The sequence below is a fragment of the Mauremys mutica genome, chromosome 1 (assembly GCF_020497125.1).
Source record: "Mauremys mutica isolate MM-2020 ecotype Southern chromosome 1, ASM2049712v1, whole genome shotgun sequence".
NCBI lineage: Eukaryota > Metazoa > Chordata > Testudines > Geoemydidae > Mauremys > Mauremys mutica.
Genome location: NC_059072.1, coordinates 176,600,926 through 176,622,389, shown reverse-complemented (window position 1 = coordinate 176,622,389; position 21,464 = coordinate 176,600,926). Strand labels below are relative to the sequence as shown.

General features: G+C 43.7%; 1 protein-coding gene across 5 annotated transcripts in view; it reads left to right on the top strand.

Annotated features, from left to right (window-relative positions):
* DCAF6 (DDB1 and CUL4 associated factor 6) overlaps positions 1 to 21,464 on the top strand; it is a 177,900-nt gene that overhangs the window by 67,429 nt on the left and 89,007 nt on the right. For all 5 annotated transcript variants that reach the window (XM_045001955.1, XM_045001954.1, XM_045001957.1 and 2 more), the window contains 4 exons: positions 542 to 756; positions 11,085 to 11,178; positions 17,468 to 17,587; positions 17,821 to 18,066. In XM_045001955.1, the coding sequence (XP_044857890.1) occupies positions 542 to 756; positions 11,085 to 11,178; positions 17,468 to 17,587; positions 17,821 to 18,066 (675 nt within the window). The remainder of the gene's footprint in view (positions 1 to 541; positions 757 to 11,084; positions 11,179 to 17,467; positions 17,588 to 17,820; positions 18,067 to 21,464) is intronic.

The window sequence follows — 21,464 nt, the reverse complement described above, 5'->3', positions numbered from 1 at the left end:
TTTGTAAAAGAGATTATTTTGAATCCATTCAGAGGTTTGGACGGTTATAAATCGTTCCAGTGGAGATTGATTAGTGGGTAACGCATAGGTGAGTTGGTCAAAGGAGAAATGCAATTTATGTTTTGAAATTTCAAAGGAATATCATCACCACATATGCCACATGTCTTTAGATAAGTGTGTGTACATAGCGATATGACCTTAAACGTTGAAGGGAATATCTTCTAGATCCCTTCTCTAATTGGATATGGTAATTTGAATTATTGTTTCGTATTGTAAATATTTTTAGTATTGATAACATTCTGTTCCCAGTAAGTGTTACAGATACATGACAAGTGATATGTTATATAACACAGTAATCTTGCATGTACATTAATAGAGAGAGGTTAAAGTACCAAAATAAAATATTTACTAGATCTGACTTGTTGCTTATTTGTGCCATATTTAGTATTTCTCTAGCTATAATTCATACTATTTTGGCTGTTTTGTTAACAATACTGAAAATGTGTTATAGTTTGCACATTTTTTTTTTAAATTGTTTTAGGTAATTATGCTGGTCGGGGCACTACAGGAATGGTTGCACGTTTTGTTCCTCCCCACCTCAATAACAAATCCTGCCGGGTAACATCTCTGTGCTACAGTGAAGATGGGCAGGAGATCCTTGTTAGCTATTCTTCAGATTACATATACTTGTTTGACCCTAAGGATGACACAGCACGAGAACTTAAAGTTCCTTCTGCAGAAGAGAGAAGAGAAGAGGTGAGTGAGTGATTAATGTGATCTGTTTACACCTATTTGGGCAATTTTTCCTTGGTGACACCAGTGGTATTGCCCTAAAGATGAATTTGACTATATTGCTAAAAGATTAGTTGTGTGATAAGACCCTGAATGTACAAGGCCCTGTGCCATCACCCAGATTGTGCAGACACAAAATCATCACCGTCAGAGCTCTACCTGTAATACTTAACCTTTATAAACCAGAAGAATTTTACAAAACCTGAAAAAATTCCCTTTTGGGCATAAGAAAATTCTTCCCAAAGGTACTTTAAAAAAAAAAAAAAAGGGGGGGCAGAAGTCTACAAAAACAGGGGCTCTTAAAGAAAGTGTCTTAGTAGCCTTGTTTTTGCCACTCAGCAATGCTGTAATAGAAGAGAATGATTTTACAAAAACTGTAAAATACAGCAGAACTTGTTTTTATAGGGTCTAATCCTGTGAAATAGAGCAGAGCCTGAATTGAAAAGGTTTTGCTTGGCCACGGGTAAACTGAAGCTTGTGAGTTGGCTCATATGGGGGAAAAAGCAGCTTGCTCTCCCCTTCAGCATTGAGGTTAGGTCACTGGTATTTGCTGTGTGTAGGTCTACTAGTCACACCTCCATTGGTGTGACAGTACTAACATCCTCCATCCCCAACTTGTTTCCCTGCAGTTGACACTCCGTGGCTATCAGGCTGATGGCAAATGGGGCGAAGTTATCCTAAATGGGTTCTTCACTGCCTGCCTACTAGCACATTGAAATTCCTATTTCCTGCTGGTTTTGAGCCTTATATGAGTACACAGGGGTTTTCTAGTTTGGACTAATAGAGTGAATGCTATTTACCATAAAGTGGAATGAGAGACTTAAATTGTTTAAATGAATTATGAGCAAAATGCAGTTCGGAATACAGTGACCCTCTGCTTGGAATGAAGTTTGTTTTCATATGCTGGAATTTTGGATATTTTTACATTAAGACAAGTTGTCCGCACAGACAGCACTGGCAAAGCCTACTCTGCTGGAGTTGCAGGATACGCTGGAACAGTTTACTTATATGAAATTCTATTTGAGATGTAGAAGCAGCCATGTGTGATAACAGAATATTTCCCTGAAGACAGAAATATCAATAAGAAGGATCAACAGACATGTCAGGAACATATTGATACATCTCTTAAAATAGTATGTCTCAGTAACAAAAATGAGTTTGTTTTGTTTAACTGTGTGCCATACACATGAAACAGAAAAGAGAAAAATTACATTTTTTTTCTAATTTATAATCTTTGAATAACCTTTTAATCTATAAGGACTTTTAAATATATAATTTTCATAAGTTGAACATCTTATGTTCTATAGGTTATGAAAACTTTCAACATTTTAATTCAACATGAATTTTTGTGTCTACAAAATTCCACTAAGACAGTATAATACTCATTTGTGCAAGCTCCTTTATATTGCAGAGGTTTTTGTTTATTAATTACCAATGGCCTTTTTTGTCCTGGTCTTTATGAAAGCTTATTAGTCAACATATCTTAAAGGTTACTAAAGGGTATACACACTACTTGCTCATAAGTGCTGTACTGTGCAAAAGCTTTTTCATAAATTGCACATAAATCTACATTTAGTACTTAGTGATATTTATGAAAAATATTTGTTGTGAAATTTATTCAAGGCCTGTTAGTAAATTAGTGTATATTGATGAAGTTATTTAAGATATTTTTTTAAAGCCACTATTTAAGAGCTTGTCAGATGGTTATAACACTGAATTAGAACTATTCATCTAGTGTTCCTTAAATGTTTGTGTAAACTTTTACCTAGTAGAAGATGCCAGATCATAAGACCTGGAGACTGATGTTCTGAATTTATTCACAGTATAGTTTTGGCATATCCAAGTGTGAGTGTAAGATTCCCCATGCTGCCCTGCCAGTGTACCTTTACCTGAAATGAACACCTCAAGGAGCAAAGAGGGGAGTTTACATTACATTTACATTTCCTTGCCCGTTTATTCTTGGTGGCTTTGAGACTGCCAACTAGAGTGTCAAACAGTCCCAGCCATAGTGGTGTCTTTTTTTGATGTGGAACTAGACTGAGGCCACCAACTCATTTAACTTAGACTGACAAATAGCAGTTATATGGCATTTTTCAGTCTTCTAACCTTAGCTGGATTTGAACAGGTGTGACTGAGATAGGCGAAAGTAGTAGCAGTTTATCTGAAGCTGTTGCTTTGCCTTCTGTGCAATTGAGCACTTGCCTTGGTGATGTAAATGAAAAAAGAGAGAGTTCCCCTCCACCTCTGGCCTTTCCTGGTCATTAGGTTGCCACTGATCAGAATGTTCCTTATCCCGCTTCTCCTTTTCATTACTACTTATGGGTTCCATGGCAGCATTCTCATCTGTTTCCACATGAATGCATCAGAAGAATCTTTCTGTTTGTCAGCAGTGGCACCATTTTCTCTGACCATATACACCTCAGGCATTTCTTCATTGTGTAAAACGTGTATTAAGGGAGAATTACCTAACCAAGGGTGATTGAGAGGGAAAGGAGTTGTAGGACACCTTAACATCCCCGGTGACTCCCCCATTCCGTATGCATGCTACAAAGTATGTATCTTCACTGCAAAGTTACTTGAGTGATCAGGACCTAGGTTAGCCTAACGCAAGGTGAGCAGCCACAGTATAAACCAAAGTCAAGTTACAGTGTCCTCATTGGTACTGAATTCACCTATGTGAAGTGCTAGGCCTTCTTGGGGCATACCCCATGGTTCTTTGTGCTGCAGTAAGCTGAGCCACTCTGTGGTTGTGGGCAAACTTCTGTCCTGGGCATAAGAGGAATTGTGGGAAGGTTCTTTGGAGGACTATCAGAACTTGAGTTGCTTAACCTGCAACCTCATGGATAGTGAAGGGTTAGCTGCCCAAATGAAAGCCTCTCTTGGGTGCTAGTCTGTGTCTCAGAATGGGCCAAGTAGGCCTGACTGAGAGTACCATAGAACTTGGGTCAAAAGTGTAAGTGTGTGTGTGTGTGTGTGTGTGTGTGTGTGTGTGTGGAGAGCCAGGGCAACACCTGAATAAGAGCCCAGGTTAACTCTTTGGTGAAGTTATCCAAAGAGGCTGCTGAACGTGGCTCCTCAAAAACCCTCCCACCTTCTTCCCTTGCTCCCATTGTGGCTCATGATGTATCTGACTGCTGGAACAGATCACAATTCAAGGCTACAGGCTCAGGCAGCAGCCATATCACCTCAAGTTTCTTCTCTTTGCTCTCATGGTACTTGCCTCAGCCTTGTATGGTCCTATACCTCCAGAAACATGGAGCCTGCTAGAGAATGGGGAAGGTGATTAGAGCTACCAAAGAGAATGGGGAATGAAGTGGGTGAGGAGAAATCAGCAAAAACATGTAAAAGAACAGAAAACAATAGGAAAGAAATAAAAGATGACAAGGAGAAAGAACAAAAAAGTTACATGACAGAAGAAAGGAGAGGCTGCAGGGAGTGAAGGGATTCAGGTTGGTGGTGGGTGACTTCGCTGCCAAGTCGCTGGGGAGTGGGAGGTTGCAACAAAGGTTTGGAACAACTGTACTACTAAGAGGGACCTGTATATTAAGCAATTTCAAAGGTGTGGAATTGGCTCTGGAAGTCCCTTGTTACTGCAGAATTTTGCTCCAGAATCTAATTTTTCATTTAAAAAGAAATATGTTATGGTTGTGAGAATAGCCTTTAAAACATGAATGCAGTGCAGTGTTATCTTCTTGAGTCTGCAGGCTGTCTGAAACAATAGCTATGAGTTACAAATTCCCCCTTTACCTCAGTGGCATTTTAATTCAAAACTAAAGACAACTTAAATGTCAGTATTATTTCACTGCTGATTGTCTAGGCAGAAATACCTAGCAAATATGCTTATTGCATAGTCCAAAACTTCCTTTCTAGGTGGTCTGAGCCCTAGCTACCAAAACCTTTACTTCCTCTTCCTGCCCCTGACATTATCTAAGTCAGTGGTTTTCAAACTTTTTTTTCTGGTGATCCAGTTGAAGAAAATTGTTGATGCCTATGACCCAACGGAACTGGGGATGAGGGATTTGGGTGTGGGAGGGGCTCAGGGCTGGGGCAGAGGGTTGGGGGCTGGGATGAGGGCTGCAGGGTGGGGCCAGGCGTGAGGGGTTCAGGGTGTTGGAGGGGGATGGGGCAGGAGGGGGGGCAGGGCTTTGGGCTGGGGGTGCAGGCTTTGGGGTGGGGTCGGGGATGAGGGGTTTGGGGTGCAGGAGGGGGCTGTGGGTTTGTGGGGGCCAGGGCAGAGGGTTGGGGCATGGGAGGGGGGCAGGGCTCTGGGGTGGGGCCATGGATGAGGGGTTTGGGGTGCAGGAGGGAGCTCTGGGTTTGGGGGGTGGGCTCAGGGCTGGGAACCAGCCAATCGGAGTGCGGAGCCAGTGCTTGGGGCAGGTACAGTGCATGGAGCCCCGTGGCCCTCCCGCCTAGGAGCTGGACCTGCTGCTGGCTGCTTCCGTGGCGCAGCACGGTGTTGGAATAGGTAGGGACTAGCCTGCCTTAGCTGGGCAGCACTGCCGACAGGACTTTTAATGGTTTGGTCACAGCTGCCGTGAGCTAGCACCTCACATTCTGTGAGACAGTACTGGGTCACGACCCACAGTTTGAAAACCACTGATCTAAGGTATAGTTATGTGTCATCAGTGCAAAAATCTGCATCATACAGAAAATAAAAATGCATGGTAAAATAAATTGGATTTAATATCAGCACAAGTTACTATGCTGACTGTATTTATTTTTATATTTAATTCAAAACCACCATTTAAATTACAACTCTGGCTACTGTAGAATTGGTAGGGATATTGCTGAGTCCAGGGACTTTGCTGCAGAATCTAGGCCCAACTTATTTTGGAATAAACAGAGCCTCGGTTAATGCACTAAAGTTAATACTGTGTAGAATAAACTGTGTGCAAGGGGTAGGGTTGTGGCTGTTTTGGGAGTCATAGCTTGAAATTTTAATATTTTTGTGTGACTAAAATTAGCCTTAACCTTGTCTTAATATAGCACTATGCTTAATTATATTTGATTTGTGTGTATTGCTATTTGTGATTGGAAACTACAAGAATTGTGCAACTTGATGACTACACTTTTTATTTCACCTATATACTCAATATTTTCCTGTTCTTCTTTGAGTGCTTGCTCATATCGATTCCATTCTAGATGTGTGCATGCCCACGTGCACAGTCGTTGGAGTTTTTTGCCTTAGCAGTATCCGTAGGGTTGGCTGTAGTGCCCCCTTGAATGCCACACTCATGCGCTGGTATATTAGGCGCTGCCAGCCCTACGCCCTCTCAGTTCCTTCTTACTGCCCATGATGGTTGGTCCAAGCACCTCATCTTGCACTGCAAAAGCGTTAGCAGTTCTTTACAACCCATTGTCTGTCTGTCTTTGTTTATAGTTTGTAGGTACTTAGTTAGCCATTAAGTTAAGTGTTAGGTATTTGGAGTCCTGGCTGGGACTTTGCCCTGGAGAGGGGCAGGCCCTGTTCCCCCAGCTTCTAACCAAGCTCATCATGCAACAGGCCGATACCTATTAATGACCCCCCATAACAGCTGTTTGAAGTGCTTCAGGGAGTCCCATAGAAAGGACCAATGCAGAATCTGTAATAAAAAAACAAAACAAAACACACCAACCCTCCACCCCTTGCTTTTGCCCTAGAACCCAAAAGGGGCGGGATATCCGCTTGAGGGCCCTTCTGGCTTCGGGGGCAGGGGTGGATGCTGGCTTCGGGCCCACGCTGCTCCCAGCTTCAGCGCTGGGGCTCTTGGCACCGGGTTTCAGCTGTGGGGATCTGTGGCCCCCCCTGAAAGGGCTCATGGACCCCAGGGGGCTGTGGACCCCCAGTTGAGAACTGCTGGCCTCGGTGGTCTCGCAGACATCGGGCCCTACCGTGGCGGGATCACTCGCTACCACAGCACCGGTACTCCCCAGTACTGCTCATCGGGCCGGCACTGATCCTCACCCTCGTCTCACTCACTATTGACGAGGGTCAGTCAGCAGACTCAGGCATCAACGGCTCTGCCCTGATCACTGGAAGGGCAGTGGTCCAAGTTGGACAAGGAGTTCAGCCCCTCGCTGAGGAAGGGTGATTTGCCTCTGACCTGCGAGACCACTTTGGTATCCGCAGCAGTGGCATGGCAGCAGGGATAGTGGTCCATGGGGTGTGCCCGTAATGCTGGTCCCGTATTCCCACCATTCCTCCCTGGCCACCTCGGACAAACCGCCTCTGCCACTGCCGGCACCGGAGTCGGAACATGGTACTGAATCCGATGCGGGGGCAGCGCAGCAGGCTTCAGTGCATAAGAAACTATTCCCAGAGAGGAAAGGGGAATCCGCCCGCCTCCGGTTTTCATTGTCTCTGGACAAAGTGATGGTGAGTCCCTCACAAATGGGCAGTACCTCCGATGACTTCAAGGAGCACCAGGCCTTCCTGAAAAGGGTGGGTACCAATTTGAACTTGAAAATTAAGTTTGTGGAGGAATCCGATCTCTTTAATCTTATATCCTCCTCCACCCCAACCCAGGTCGCGCTGCCCATCCACCTGGGGTACTTAAGAATGCCAAATAGCTGTGGAAGACTCCCTCTTCCATTCCGCTTACTTCTAAGAAGGCAGAGAAGTAGTACTACATCCCTGCAAAAGAGTTTGAATATCTGTATGCACACCCTCTAGCGGCGTCACTGGTCGTGTCTGCTATTAATGAAAAGGACAGGGAGGGCCAAGTCAGTGGCACGCCAAAAAACAAAGACACCAAGAGACTGGACTTGTTTGGCAGGAAAATTTATTCAACAGATAGCCTGCAATTTCAGGTGTCTAACCACCAGACCCTGTTAGGCAGGTACAATTTTAATCTGTGGGACTCCCTTAGCAAATTCAAGGAGGCATTCCCACAAGACCGAGCCCAGGAGTTTGCTGCTTTAGTGGAAGAAGGCACAGCGGTGGCTAGAGGGGCCTTCCATGTGGTGAGTGACACTACAGACTTGGCAGCCAGGGTGGTCGCCTCTATGGTAGTCATGAGGTGCAGCTCCTGGTTGAAGTCCTCCAGGTTATCCCAGGAGATGCAGGCCACCATTCAGGGCCTCCTGTTTGAGGGGGCAGGGCTCTTCTCCGAGCTCATGGATGCAAGTCTCCCTGGCCTTAAAGACTCGTGTGCCACCCTCTGCTCCTTTGGCCTTCATACCCCTCAGCAGGCCAGAAAGCCATTCCGTTCTTCGCCTCCCCAGTCTAGGTCCTAGGAATTCCCTGGCTGAACACCTACAGGAGAAAGGATAGAGACAAGAGGTCTAAGCAGCGACACCTGTTGTCTTCCCGTTTGTCTGTTCAGTGTGGCCCTTCCAGGAACCAAGGAGGCCAGAAGCAGGTATTTTGAGGGTGTGCTTGAGGACGGTGCCCCAGTCACATCCCAGGATCCACCCTCCTACTCTTTCCTCAACCACCTGCACCCCTTCCATTCGGCCTGATCATGGCTGACCTTGGACCATTGGATGCTTAACGTAATATCTTCAGGTTACAGTCTGCACCCTCAGGCCCCTGCAGGTGTGGCTGGCATTGGCCTACATCCCCAACAGATATAGCGTGGACCAGCAGTCAAGGTCCTGGACCACGTCCTGTCTTCACTCTCATGGTGGCAGAATCCTCCATCGGCGTTGGAGGGGGTTCCCTTTGAGGCTCCAATGACCCTCGTCTCCGATGCCTCAGACCTGAGGTGGGGAGCCCACCTGGGTGATCTCAGCATGCAAGGTCATTGGACTGAGTCATGATCACTCCCTACACATCGTCACGGAGTTCAGAGCGGTTTGCCTGGCCTGCCAAGCCTTCCTACCTCACATAAGAAGCAGGATGGTCCAGGTCCTTACGGACAATACAGTGGCTATGTACTGTATCAACAAGCAAGGTCGTCTGCCCTTTGCCAAGAAACCCTCAGGCTCTGGGACTTCTGTGAACAACATGGCATCCATCTCATAGCCGAACACCTCCCTGGGTCCAGGAACACCTAGGCAGATCGACTCAGCAGGACCGTCTCGTCTCATTATGAGCGGTTCCTCCAGGGGTGAAAGTAACTTACAGGACTTACCGGTACTGCCGGAGTCCTGAGGGGGCGTGGCCTCAACCGGAAAGAGGAGTGGCCTCTCAAGATTTAAAGGCCCTGGGGCACTGGCTGTGGCTGGGAGCCCCAGGACCTTTAAATCAACCCGGGGCTCCCAGCTGCAAATTAAAGGGCCCAGGGCTCCAGGTGCCGTGGAGCCCCAAGCCCTTTAAATTCCCCCTGCAGCTCCAGCAGCCGGGCTCAGGTGTGGATTTAAAGGGCCTGGAGCTCCTGCCGCTGCGGGGAGCCCCGAGCCCTTTAAATCCCAGCCCCAGCCCGGCTGTCGGAGCTGCGGTGGGAATTTAAAGGGCTCTGGGCTCCCCACCGAGGAGCCCAGAGCCCTTTAAATCCTGTCCGCGGAAGCCGGTGCGGTCCGTACCGGCTTACTTTCACCTCTAGGTCCCTCCATCCGGAAGTGGTCAGCATCATCTTCCAAAGGTGGGGGACACCCTGGGACCTGTTCACATCCAGGCAGAGCAGGAAATACCATGTTTTCTGCTGTATTCAGGGGATCAACAGAGGCTCCCTGTTAGATGCTTTTCTGCTCCTGTGGTCGGGGGCTCTGTTGTACACCTTCCCCCTCAGTGCTGTTAATTCACAGAATCCTCATGAAGATCAAGCTGGACCGGGCGAAGGTGATCCTCAGAGTGCCAGCTTGGACATGCCAGCACTTGTTTGGCATGCTGCTGGACCTCTTGTGACTGCTCTGTTACAGCTACCGCTCAGGCTGGACCTGCCAAAACCACGGCAATCTTCTACAGCCAAACCTGGCGGTGCTGCACCTGATGGCTTGTCTGCTGCATTGTTAAATGCAGAGGAGCAGGAGTGTGCTTGTCCGGTGTCCAACAGGTCCATCCATCAGAGCTACCTACCTGGCCGAATGGAAACGGTTTGCCTATTGGACGTCGGATAAAGGCATTCGGCCCAAGCAGGCCTTGCTACAGTTAATCCTGGACTACCTTCTGGATCTCAAGTTCCAAGGCCTGTCCCTTTCATCTAATAAGGTCCCCTTGGCCACTAACTCGGTTTTCTATCCGCCTCTCAAGGGCAGGCTGGTTTTCGCCCAGGACATGACTGCCAGGTTCCTTAAGGGCCTTGAGTGCCTATACCCACATGTCAGGGACCCTGTCCCTCTGTGGGACCTGAATCTTGTGCTGTCATGGCTCACGGAACTCCCCCTTCAAGCCTCTGGCTTCCTGCTCTCTCCTTCTCCTTTCCTGGAAGGTTGTGTTCTTGGTTGCAATAACATCTGCCTGCAGGGTCTTTGAGATTAGGGTGCTTACCTCAGAACTGCCCTATACGGTCTTTTACACCCAGCTTTCCTGCCCAAGGAGGGCCTCAGTTTCATATGGGCCAGGACATTTACTTACTTATTTTTTTCCAAAGCTGCATAAGTCAGAGGATGAGCGTAGGTTGCATTCCCTAGATGTCAGGAGGGCGCTAACCTTGAAAGGACCAAGCCATTTTGTAAGTCGACGCACTTGTTTGTCACAGTGGCTGACAGGATGAAAGGTCGTCCGGTGTCTGCTCAAAGAATTTTTTCTTGGATCACTGCCTGCATTCGCTGCTGCTAGGATCTGGCAAAGGTGCACCCTCTAGCGATCGTAACCGCCCATTCAACTGGGGCACAAGCCTCTTTGGCAGCTTTCCTAGCTTAAGTGCCTATCCGGGACATCTATAGGGCCACCTGCTCGTCCCATTACGTACCTAGCTGTAGGGCCACCAATGTTCACATCCCATTACATACTTACCCAGAAGGCCTGGGATGATGCTGGCTTTGCTAGAGCAGTGCTGCAAGACCGTAAACTCCAAGCACACCTCCAAGAATACTGCTTGAGAGTCACCTAGAATGGAATCGACATGAGCAAGCACTCAAAGAAGAAAAAACGGTTACCTACCTTTTCGTAAATGTTGTTCTTCGAGATGTGTTGCTCATGTCCATTCCATTACCCACCCTGCTGCCCCTCTGTCGGAGATGCCAGCAAGAAGGAACTGAGAGGATGTAGGGCCGGCGGCACCTAATAGACCAGCGCATGAGCATGGCCATAGCCAACCTTACAGATACTGCTAAGACAGAAATCTCCAACTGTACACATGGATGCGCACACACCTAGAATGAATTGGACATGAGCAACACATCTCGAAGAATAACAGTTAGGAAAGGTAGGTAACCCGTTTTTTTTAATATATATATAATACCATTGCTTATCTTTATTTTTCTAGTTACGGCAACCTCCTGTTAAACGTTTGAGACTAAGAGGGGATTGGTCAGATACAGGACCAAGAGCAAGGCCTGAGAGTGAACGAGAGAGAGATGGTAATGTGTGGTTATTTTAATTGTTGTTTCTAGTATTCCTGAAATATATAAAGTGTTAAAACATAATTATCTGCAGTTTTTAAGGATCATACCAAATTTTAGAATATTTCACTTATAGTTCAACATAAGATGAAAAATGTTGCTGTATTGAATGTAGTAAATTTTAGGCGCTGTCTGCATTAGGGAAATTCTCATCAGTGCAGTTAATAGTGTGAACTAAGACTTACTGAATTAAGGTTACACCAGTGTGAATTTCCTTAATGTAGATGTGGTGTTACTTTTTGCTAAAGCTACAAGAGGAAATACTGTGTAATAATTAAATCTGGACTAGGAATCAAAACAATAGTGTTTCAATCCTGATTCTGCCACTGATTCATTAGTGACAGTCGCCAAGTCATTTAATTTTGATGCCTATGCTTCCAGATCTGTAAAGTAGTATTACGCAGTTGCTGGACCCAGAAGCAGTTAATACAGGCTGCTAATAGGTCCAAAAATTGCTTTGCCAGTAATAAAGTAGGGTCAGCAAACAGTGATCCTATTGCATTTTAAGTTAGAAAGGTTGGGGAAAGTTGCTGTCTTTCATTAATGACATCTTCCCCTTTTAGTGCATTTTCATCTGCATATCCATAATGATCTCTTCTCTCATCTTCACGCGTGTTTGTGTGGTTTTTTTTGTTTGTTTTTTTTATACTCCAGACTTCTATAGGCCCCACTCATTTTTTAGCTTTATTTCTTACCATATCACCTCTTGGCTACAGCTCCTACTTGGTTCTTGCTCCTCACCTTCTGTCTGCATCCTCTCCTCTTGGCAGTTACATTTTTTAAAAAAATTTCTTGTTACTTTTTTCCACTGTTCTTCTCTTTTTGATTACCTGCTTTCTCATATCAGCAATGGTCTGGCTTGAAAAGATTTTGAAAAGTGGCTATGCTAGTTCCCCTTCTTCCTAAAATCCCTGTCCTTTTTTTCTCATCTCCTCCTTTAGGTCTTCTCTTCCACTCACCTCTTCCTGCTTCGAAAAACCACTCTTTGTGTCCATCTCTTTTTGCCTAAAACCTTTCCCATGACCCTGTAGTCTCTCTGTCCCTCTAGCTTCTCACATAAACAGTCACTTCTCATCTCCAGATGATCGGAGGTTTGAGAGGGATACTGAAAACACTCTCTCGTTCATCCTACTTCCCTCCTCTGCAGCAAGTGTTTTTAGAACCAAGCAAAACTGACAAACATTAGAAAAAGAGAAGCAACAAAGAAAAATGAAAAACTCCAGCTGTGGCTTGTCGTGTGATTCTGACATTCCTCTCCTCTTCCTCGGGGCCATTTGTCTAGGCAGCTCTCACAGGTATTCAGAGCAATGGCAAGTCCACTTATCTTTTTGCTGCCTCAGATGTCCATTCTTTTTTCAGCAAAAAAAATCTTTCAAACATTTCTAAACAATTGCAGAGTTGTTTTATTTTACAAGAATTACAGGAGTAATAGCTTAAAGTACAGCCTTTCTTTTTTTGTGTGCTGTAGACACCTAGGCACATGTTCCAAATCCATGGCTAAAAAGTCTTTAGGCACATGAGCCTAGCAACTTTGTCAACAAGAAGTTTAGGAAAAAAGTGTCGGGAAATGGGGGGTGGGGGGGAAATCAAGAAACCAAGAAAATAATGGAAGTAAATTCTGTGAAGCTTTGCGATAAAAAGATATGCTTTAAAATTGTCCAAAAGTTTAAGTATCTTAAAATACATCACACGCTTTGCTGCTTTTTGCCCCATCAAAAGACTATTCAGGGTCACAGGAAGACACTTGTATGTACCTCAACACACAAACCTTTGAAAATTAGGAAAACTCATGTTTTTGCAGAAAATACTTTTTTCCCTTGTAGGTCTATTTTTTTTGTTTGTTTGTTTGCACTCACTGTGGTAACTTTCCTGTTTTTCTCCAGGCGGTGTCAGGAATAAATCAATGGGGACGCAGTTCCTCCATCTGATATGATTAGGGCCCTACCAAATTCATGGTCCATTTGGGCCAATTTCACTGTCATAGGATTTTAAAAATAGTAAATTTCATGATTTCAGCTATTTAAATCTGAAATTTCACTGTGTTGTAATTGTAGGGGTCCTGACCCAAAAAAGAGTTGTGGTGGTAGGGGGAGGGGTTGCAAGGTTATTGTAAGGAGGGCTACCCTTAATTCTGCGCTGCTGCTGGTGACAGTGCTGTTTTCAGACCTGGGCAGCTGGAGAGTGGCGGGTGCTGGCCAGGAGCTCAGCTGTGAAGGCAGAGCCGCCACCAGCAGCAGGATAGAAGTAAGGATGGCATGGTATGGTATTGATACCCTTACTTCTGCGTTCCTAGCTGCAGAACTGGGCCATCAGCAGCCACCACTCTCTGGCCACCCAGCTCTGAAGGCAGCAGTGCAGAATTAAGGGTGTCATGGTATAGTATTGACACCCTTACTTCTGCACTGCTGCTGGTGGGGTGCCGCCTTCAGGGCTGGGCACCCGTCCAACAGCTGCCACTCCCCAGTTGCCTAGCTCTGAAGGCAGCACAGAAGTAAGGGTGGCAATACCACGACCCCACTAAAATAACCTTGTGACCCCCTCCCCGCAACTCCCTTTTGGGCAGGAGCCCAATTTGAGAAACGTTGGTCTTCCCCATAAAATCTGTATAGTATAGGGTAAAAGCACACAAAAGACCAGATTTTACGGGTTGGGAGACCAGATTTCACGGTCCATGACTCATTTTTCATGGCTGTGAATTTGGTAGGGCCCTAGATATAATTGATACAAACTACTTTTTAATTAGATTTTAAGCATGCACGCCAAACACACACGCATGCTGTCACAGTAGGTTTCAGAGCATCTTAAACCTTTATATTTACCTAAGTTAAGATGGTTTCAAGGGATCAACAACTTGGCTTCCAGATGCCAGCTTTTATCCAGCTGATGGGGAGTTTTAGATGTCAGATCCTTGGCCAAAGAAAACTTCCTCGGACTGCTCCCAAGCACACTTTCTAACTAAACTTTTTATACGTTTTCTCCAAACAAAGCACATACAGTAGAACCACAGAATTACGAACTGACTGGTCAATCACTCACCTCATTTGGAACCGGAAGTATGCTGTCAGGCAGCAGAGACCCAAAAAAAAGCAAATACTGTACAGTACAGTACTGTGTTAAATGTAAACTACTAAAAAATAAAGGGAAAGTTTAAAAAAAAAGTTTTGACAAGGTAAGGAAACTGTTTCTGTGCTTGTTTCATTTAAATTAAGATGGTTCAAAGCAGCATTTTTCTTATGCATAGTAAAGTTTCAAAGCTATATTAAGTCAGTGTTCAGTTGCAAACTCAAAAGAATAACTATAATGTTTTGTTCAGAGTTATGAATAACCTCCATTCCTAAGGCTTTTGTAACTCTGAGAATCTTCTGTAACTCATAATAGCCCCTAATAGGCTAACAATCTTCTTAGCAATAGCCAATGACAATTCATTATTCTCATTATCAGCAAAGCATTTCTAATCATAACAAGAATAAAACTTACATCAGAGGGGCCTAAAACCAAGGCCATCTGTCAACACATTCCTTTTATTTTCATGAAACCTTAACCTCTGTCCCAGCCTCCCATTCTGATTAGCAGAGCTGCAAACATGCAGATGTGTGACCTTGCCTCTCAGGGCCTAAGATTTTCCTTGCTATGTGATGTTTGGGTTTCAGTTGGCAGTGGCTGAACATACAAAATGGCTGACTGCAGTACTGCCAAATTCTGGGATACATGCAGGTATATCAAATTCGGGGACTACAACTCCACCCACCTCATTTTTCCTGTCACCGAGGTTGTCTGAATATTTCTTCCCTTGTTACTCCATAGGTTTCCTTTCTTCTCTCCATTTCACTCGGCCCCCTATATGAGCTATGGCTAGTTCAAAGATGCTACTTTCACTAAGGCTGCAGCTTCAGCACCTTGACTCTCATCTGATACAGCTAAATAGTGGCTGATGTGCTGGGGACAGCAGCTACATTGTATTAGTTAGGAAAGTGAGTGAGACTTCTGTTGTGCTAAATTATCTGTTTATTACCTCATCCTTCCACCTTATATCCATTGCCTTTCTTATCTACCCTCCTCCTCTAACCCCTCCAGTTGTTTTGGTGGACTCCATCCCATCTCCTGATTTTCCTTGTGCTCATGCCCTACCTTACTTTTCTCCTTAACTTCTTGCTCTCTTCTGGCTTTTCCCCCTCACAATACAAAAATGCTTTAATCTCTCCCATTTTACAAAACGAAATCTTGAGCCCACTTGCCTCTCCAACTGTCACCCGATCTCCTTTAATCTCTAAGCTCATTGAACACGCTGTTTACAATTGCTGTCTGGAGTTCCTCTTCAATCCAACCTCTGTCCCTTGCATTCTACTGAAACCACTCTTGTCAAAGAAAATGACTCCTTCATAGCTACAGTTCAGAACCAGTTCTCCATCCTTACCCTCCTTGACTTGTCAGCCACTTTTGACACAGCTGACCATGCTCCTCTTGGAATCATGTCTGTCTTAGGTTCTATGACACTGTCCTCTCCTGGTTCTCCTCCTGCCTCTATAATCACTCCTTCATTGTGTCTTTTGGACAGTCCTCCTCATCTTCCTTTGATCTTTTTTCAGGGCTTCCACAGGGCTCTGTCATTGGCTCCCTTCTCTTCTCCCTCTACCCCTTATCTCTGGGTAATTTCATCTGCAAACACAAATTGAACTACTATCTCTATGTTGACAACAAAGATCTACCTCTCTTCTGCAGACCTGTCTCCTGTCCAAACTAAAATCTTGGCCTGTGTTCCTGACTTATTCTTGTGAATGTCTAGCTACAAGCTCAGTCTGTAGAAGAGCTCTTAATCTCCCTCTTCTGCCCAAGCCCCTTTCTCAAACACTGTGGACAACATCATCACCATGCTGGTCACTCAGGCCCATAACTTGAGTATTATCTTTAACTCGGACCTCTCTCTGGGTCCTTACATCCAGATTATATCTAAATTTTGCTGTTTGTTTCTGTATAACATATCTAAAATTACAGCCTTTCTATCCATCGACACAGCTAAAACTCTCATGCAAGCTCTCGTCGCGCATCTTGGTTACTGCAACGTCCTTTTCTCTAGCTGTGACAAATGCAGTTTTGCCCCACTCATATCCATCCAGAATGCTGCTGCAAAGATCATTTTCCTAGTCTGTCACTTTGACCACGTCACCCCTCTCTTTGAATCCTTTCACTGCTCCCCCTTCTCTGTCACATCAAACACAAGCTACTTGTCTTCATTTTCAAGGGCCATCACAGTCAATCGCCATCCTACCTGTCATCTCTTTTGCTATCAAGCTGTCAATATTCACCTCAGATTTGCTGATGATGCCAGCTTCCACTGGCCACTTGTAAAATTTTCAAACACCCTCATGCTTTCTCCCATGCTGCTTGCCACAGTTGAAAGGCACTCCCTTTAAACATTTGCAAAGCTACCTCATTATCCACATTCAAATCCTTCCTCAAAACTCTCCTTTGTCATGGTTCGTACAAAATTTTTTACAAGGGTTGAATTGCAAGTTTGCTGAAAACTGCCTATCATGCTGACCAATATGTTGTCTCATTGTTTCCCTGTAATCCCCCGCTTATCTATCCATCTGTTATATTTTGTCTCATGCTTAGTCTCCACCCCAAAGGGTTAACAGTCTGTGTCTTTGTTTTGTGTGTTTGGCATCTAGTACAATGGGGTTCTGGTGCATGACTAGGGCTTCTAGGCAATATTGTAATACAAATAATATGTTTAACTGTGGTCTGGAATACAGCATCTACTAACCTAGATACATGTCAGTTGTGCAACAAGTGAAATTGGTGGAAATTTGAATTCCCTCCTACCACTTACATTAGATAGTGGAATAATCAGTAAATCACTTTTCCTGCTTTGAAGGTATTATCTAGTAAAAATGTCCTGTTTAATAATAAATACAATCGTAATAATTGTGGGAATCTGAAACAGCTGACCTCTCAACTTTTCTGACAAGTGTTCATACTGAATACGGTGGAACTCAGTTACAGAAAGTCAGATATAGGGAAACTCCAATTTAATTGCGAAGCAGAATGAAAGTTGAGGGTTTTTTAGTTTGCCATGTTCAAATTTCTATATGAGTTAGAATAACTTAGTGTTACTCTGAAAAAGTGATTTCACTCTGAGAATACCAATCTATAACTTCAGTACTATATTTTTATGTGGAAAAAGAAAAGGGTCTCTTGAATTCTTTACAAAATTGCAAATAAAATTTCAATAACTTTATTTTTACAGGGGAGCAAAGTCCTAATGTCTCACTGATGCAGCGGATGTCAGACATGCTATCAAGATGGTTTGAAGAAGCTAGTGAAGTTGCGCAGAGCAACCGAGGACGAGGAAGATCTCGGTCTAGAGGTGATAACTTATTTTAGTAAGGATAAACCGAATTGTTGATAGTACAAGGATTTTTTTTTTTACATGAAAGAGGGAGGTTGGATGTACAAGATCTTTTGGATTGGAAGCTTTCTGGGGCACAAACTGTAGTTTTAGTATATTTACAGTACAGAACATTTTATGTTTGCAAAATATTAAATGGTCATACAAAAGGGTCTTTCTCTAAATGTGCATTTGCTATTTTTTTTCCAAAGGTGGACCCAGTCGACCAGATGCCTCCATTACTAGCAACATACCACCAAGTGCTGAATCAGAGACTGCAATGGAAGTGGATGGTCCTGAACAGATTCCATCCTCTTCATCCTCTACAATGTCAGCACAAGCTCCCTCAACATCTTCCTCAATAGAAACCCCCCCTTCCACATCCTTACTATCCTCACCTGACAATGAACAAAGACCATCTTTGGAGGCCTCTACTCATCCTACACTCCATCAATCTGGTGAGGAGAAATCCATCCAATATGCCATGGTTTATCAAATTACTTAAATAACAAACTACAATTTTATTTTTGACACATTTTTGGTAGTTGATTTATAGTCTTGTTGAGGTCATGCATGTCATGAGTGTAGATTAGATATTTCTATTGTTACCGGATACTCTCAAGTGTGGCTATAAAGAAATATACTTTCCCAAAGAGAGAATCTCAAGGAAAATTACTAATCTTGTTTTTAAAAATTAATTATACTTTTTTGGGGGGGAAAAACTCTATATTTTGTATTGTTTAACTGTTTTCTTCATGACATATAAGTAGATAACCTTCCCCTCCTGCTGAGATTTGGCTGCAGTAGCTCCAACACAGTGAATAGCAAAATCTGTCATCTTTTGCTCATCAATGGAAATCTGGAATGTTATATCTGTTTCAGCCAGTATATACACCCAGGACCTATAGAAGCCATGCTAGAATCAACTAGGGCAGTGTTGCTTTGCCTGTTGAAAGTATCTGGATGGACAGGGCTCACCTTGTAAAGTATTCTGTTCCATTTAATAATCTAAGTTCTATTTTCACTTCTAATATTGTAACTGAAGTAGCGGCATTGTCTTAAATGGAGATTTACATTTACATTGGCGTAAATGAAAGGAGAATTTAGCCTAGTAGTTAATATCAATGATCTCTTTGTGGGAGAGAGCTACAAGGCTGAGGCACACCCCTCTACACCAATATGCAGAAGAGGCACTGTTTGTCCTGGATCCCTGTGGGTGCATAGTAGCTGGCCAGGAATACCACCTGCAAGAGGTGGTGCCAACTACCACAATTTTCTCACAAATCTCTGAATAACTGGTGTGTTTCCTAGAGCCCCAGCTGCTAGAGTCATGTGTTTACATGAGAATCTCAGCTTACTTTTTTTTTTTAACTGAAAGTTTCTAGTCTTTATGGCTATAGAGAAAAGCTTGAAGATGAGACCTGAGTGCACCCAAAAGGTTGAGAAACTAGAAGGCAAATAATCCCTCCCCCCCCCCCAATTATTATTAAAAAATCTCATGATTTTTTTTTAGGCTTGACTTGTGATTTTTGAAAATCTGGGGCAGGCAGTACTATGTAAGGTCCACCCTCTCTCTTCTGGTACTTATTGCAGGCATTGTGTGTTGCTGTCCTTGGAGGAGATGACTGATTCCAACTCTCCCAGGCCCTGAGTGGATGTGCTGGGATGAGGGAGAGATGAGATTTTCCCCATCTCCTAATCTTCTTTGAGAAGCAGCCATAAGAGGAAAGAGAGAGTGCCATTCACTGTGCTATGGCTGCTGCAGTCAGACCCTCTGGGACATTATCAGAAAGGGGCAGGCCAGCACTGCTGCTTAAAAACATGGAAGAAAGAGACATTCAAGATATAAATGGATGTTTATTAAAGGTAATTTAAAAAAAAACCAAAACTTTCAAATATACCAATATTAGTCTGGTATCCCAGTTAACTTTCCCTAAAGCAAACAGCAACAATTTTACTCAGTCCAACTGAAGTGTGGTTCATCTCTTCTAATAAATGAGAAAGTCAGGAACCCATTTTACTCAATATCAGGGGCTTTCAGTTACCTATAGCTTTTGCACACAACATATTGATGCTGATACTATGACAACCAAGGTTTATATTCACAAGTTGTCAAAAGCTCAAGGGTTCTGCTATACATAAAATGCAGCAGATTTCAGTCACCCTCATGTATGATACAGAGAGATGGCCACCAAAGTCTACAAATCCTGGTATTGATCTGACTGTCATTTTGCTTTGTTCATTATATGTCAATGTATATTGGGGCCTGTCGTCCCCATGGCTGCACCTACTGTTAGAGAACTGCTGCAGGCTACTTTATTAAACTTTGTGGGTTGCATAATGACAACTGTTACAGTGAATCTCCTCCTGCATTATGTAGTTCTGTACCAGCATTTTTCTGACATCTCTTCTACAGAATGCACACTCACTTGAACAAATTTTTCCTTCTGTATTTTTCTGAGTAAGTCTGAAACTTTGGGTAAAAGTTTCTCATGCCAGCATGTGGAGTCCAACTGATACCATTATTTCCCAATACATCCCCCTTCTCTCTCTTTGCACCACTTCCAATGTCAGATTCCTATCAAACAGGGAACTAAGCAACCTTCACCAGAAAAATTAATGGAAGATTGCTTCACATCAGAAGATGTGAAAGATCATATGACTTCACATCAGAAGATGTGAAAGATCATATGACTTTTGAGGGCAATGGACATTTTAAACCTACTGTATTTATGTTTAATGAGATCTTTGACCACAACTGGTTAGGATTTCCGTTTTTTGTCTTATCCAGAGACGTTTTTCTTACACTGCTCCTGAATTATATGTTCAAATGTTAGTTCTGTTAGGAATATGAATAACCAGCATCTCTCCTGCAGGCGTGATTACAATAGTAACTTATTGGTCAGGAATAACATGATTCACTGAGATGGTAAAGTTGCACATAGAGAGATGTTGTTACAAAGAGGAGGGAGAAAAATTGTTGCCCGTAACCTTTGAGGATAGGACAAGAAGCAATGGGCTTAAATTGCAGCAAGGGTGGTTTAGGTTGGACATTAGGAAAAACTTCCTGTCAGGCTGGTTAAGCACTAGAATAAATTGCCTAGGGAGGTTGTGGAATTTTCATCATTGGAGATTTTTAAGAGCAGGTTAGACAAACACCTGTCAGGAATGGTCTGTATATTACTTAGTCCTGCCATGAGTGCAGGGGACTGGACTAGATGACCCCTTGAGGTCCCTTCCAGTTCTATGATTCTGTGGTTAGTATCTACAGCTGTACCTGCTCACTCAGGAAGTGACTTGAAGTAAAGAACATTTAACTGTATGATGTTAAATACTGAAAGATTGCTTTTAAAAAAACAACCCAGAATAGTCCCACATTCATCAGAATTTAAAACCAAACTCTATTTGTATATATTTTTAATCTATTTATTACAGATCACTTGTAGAACACCATGCCTTTAGAGTTAGTTCCACAAACATGCAGAAGATACATTCCTTGCTCGAAGGAACTTAGTCTAAGATAGGCAAGACACAGAAAAATAATGAAGGAAAGTGAGTGAATGGAAAACTTATTGCTGAGGAGAAGACAGGAAAGTTTCCTAGGAGAACTTGGTTTTAAGGAGACATTTGAAGGAAGAAGAGGGCTTTTGGTAGATTGGGTCCAGGAGGGTGTTCCAGGAGCAAGAGGCAGTTACAGAGAAGGCATAAAGTTGAGAAGGAGGAAGTGGTAGCAGTAAAGCAGGAGGAATGAGAGGGGGACATGGAGAGTGAGAAGGGAAAGTAGAAGGAAATGAAGTGTGAAGTGTAGGAGGTCTGTTGGATCGTGAAGGGATGGAGAATTTAAGAGGCAGGGTGG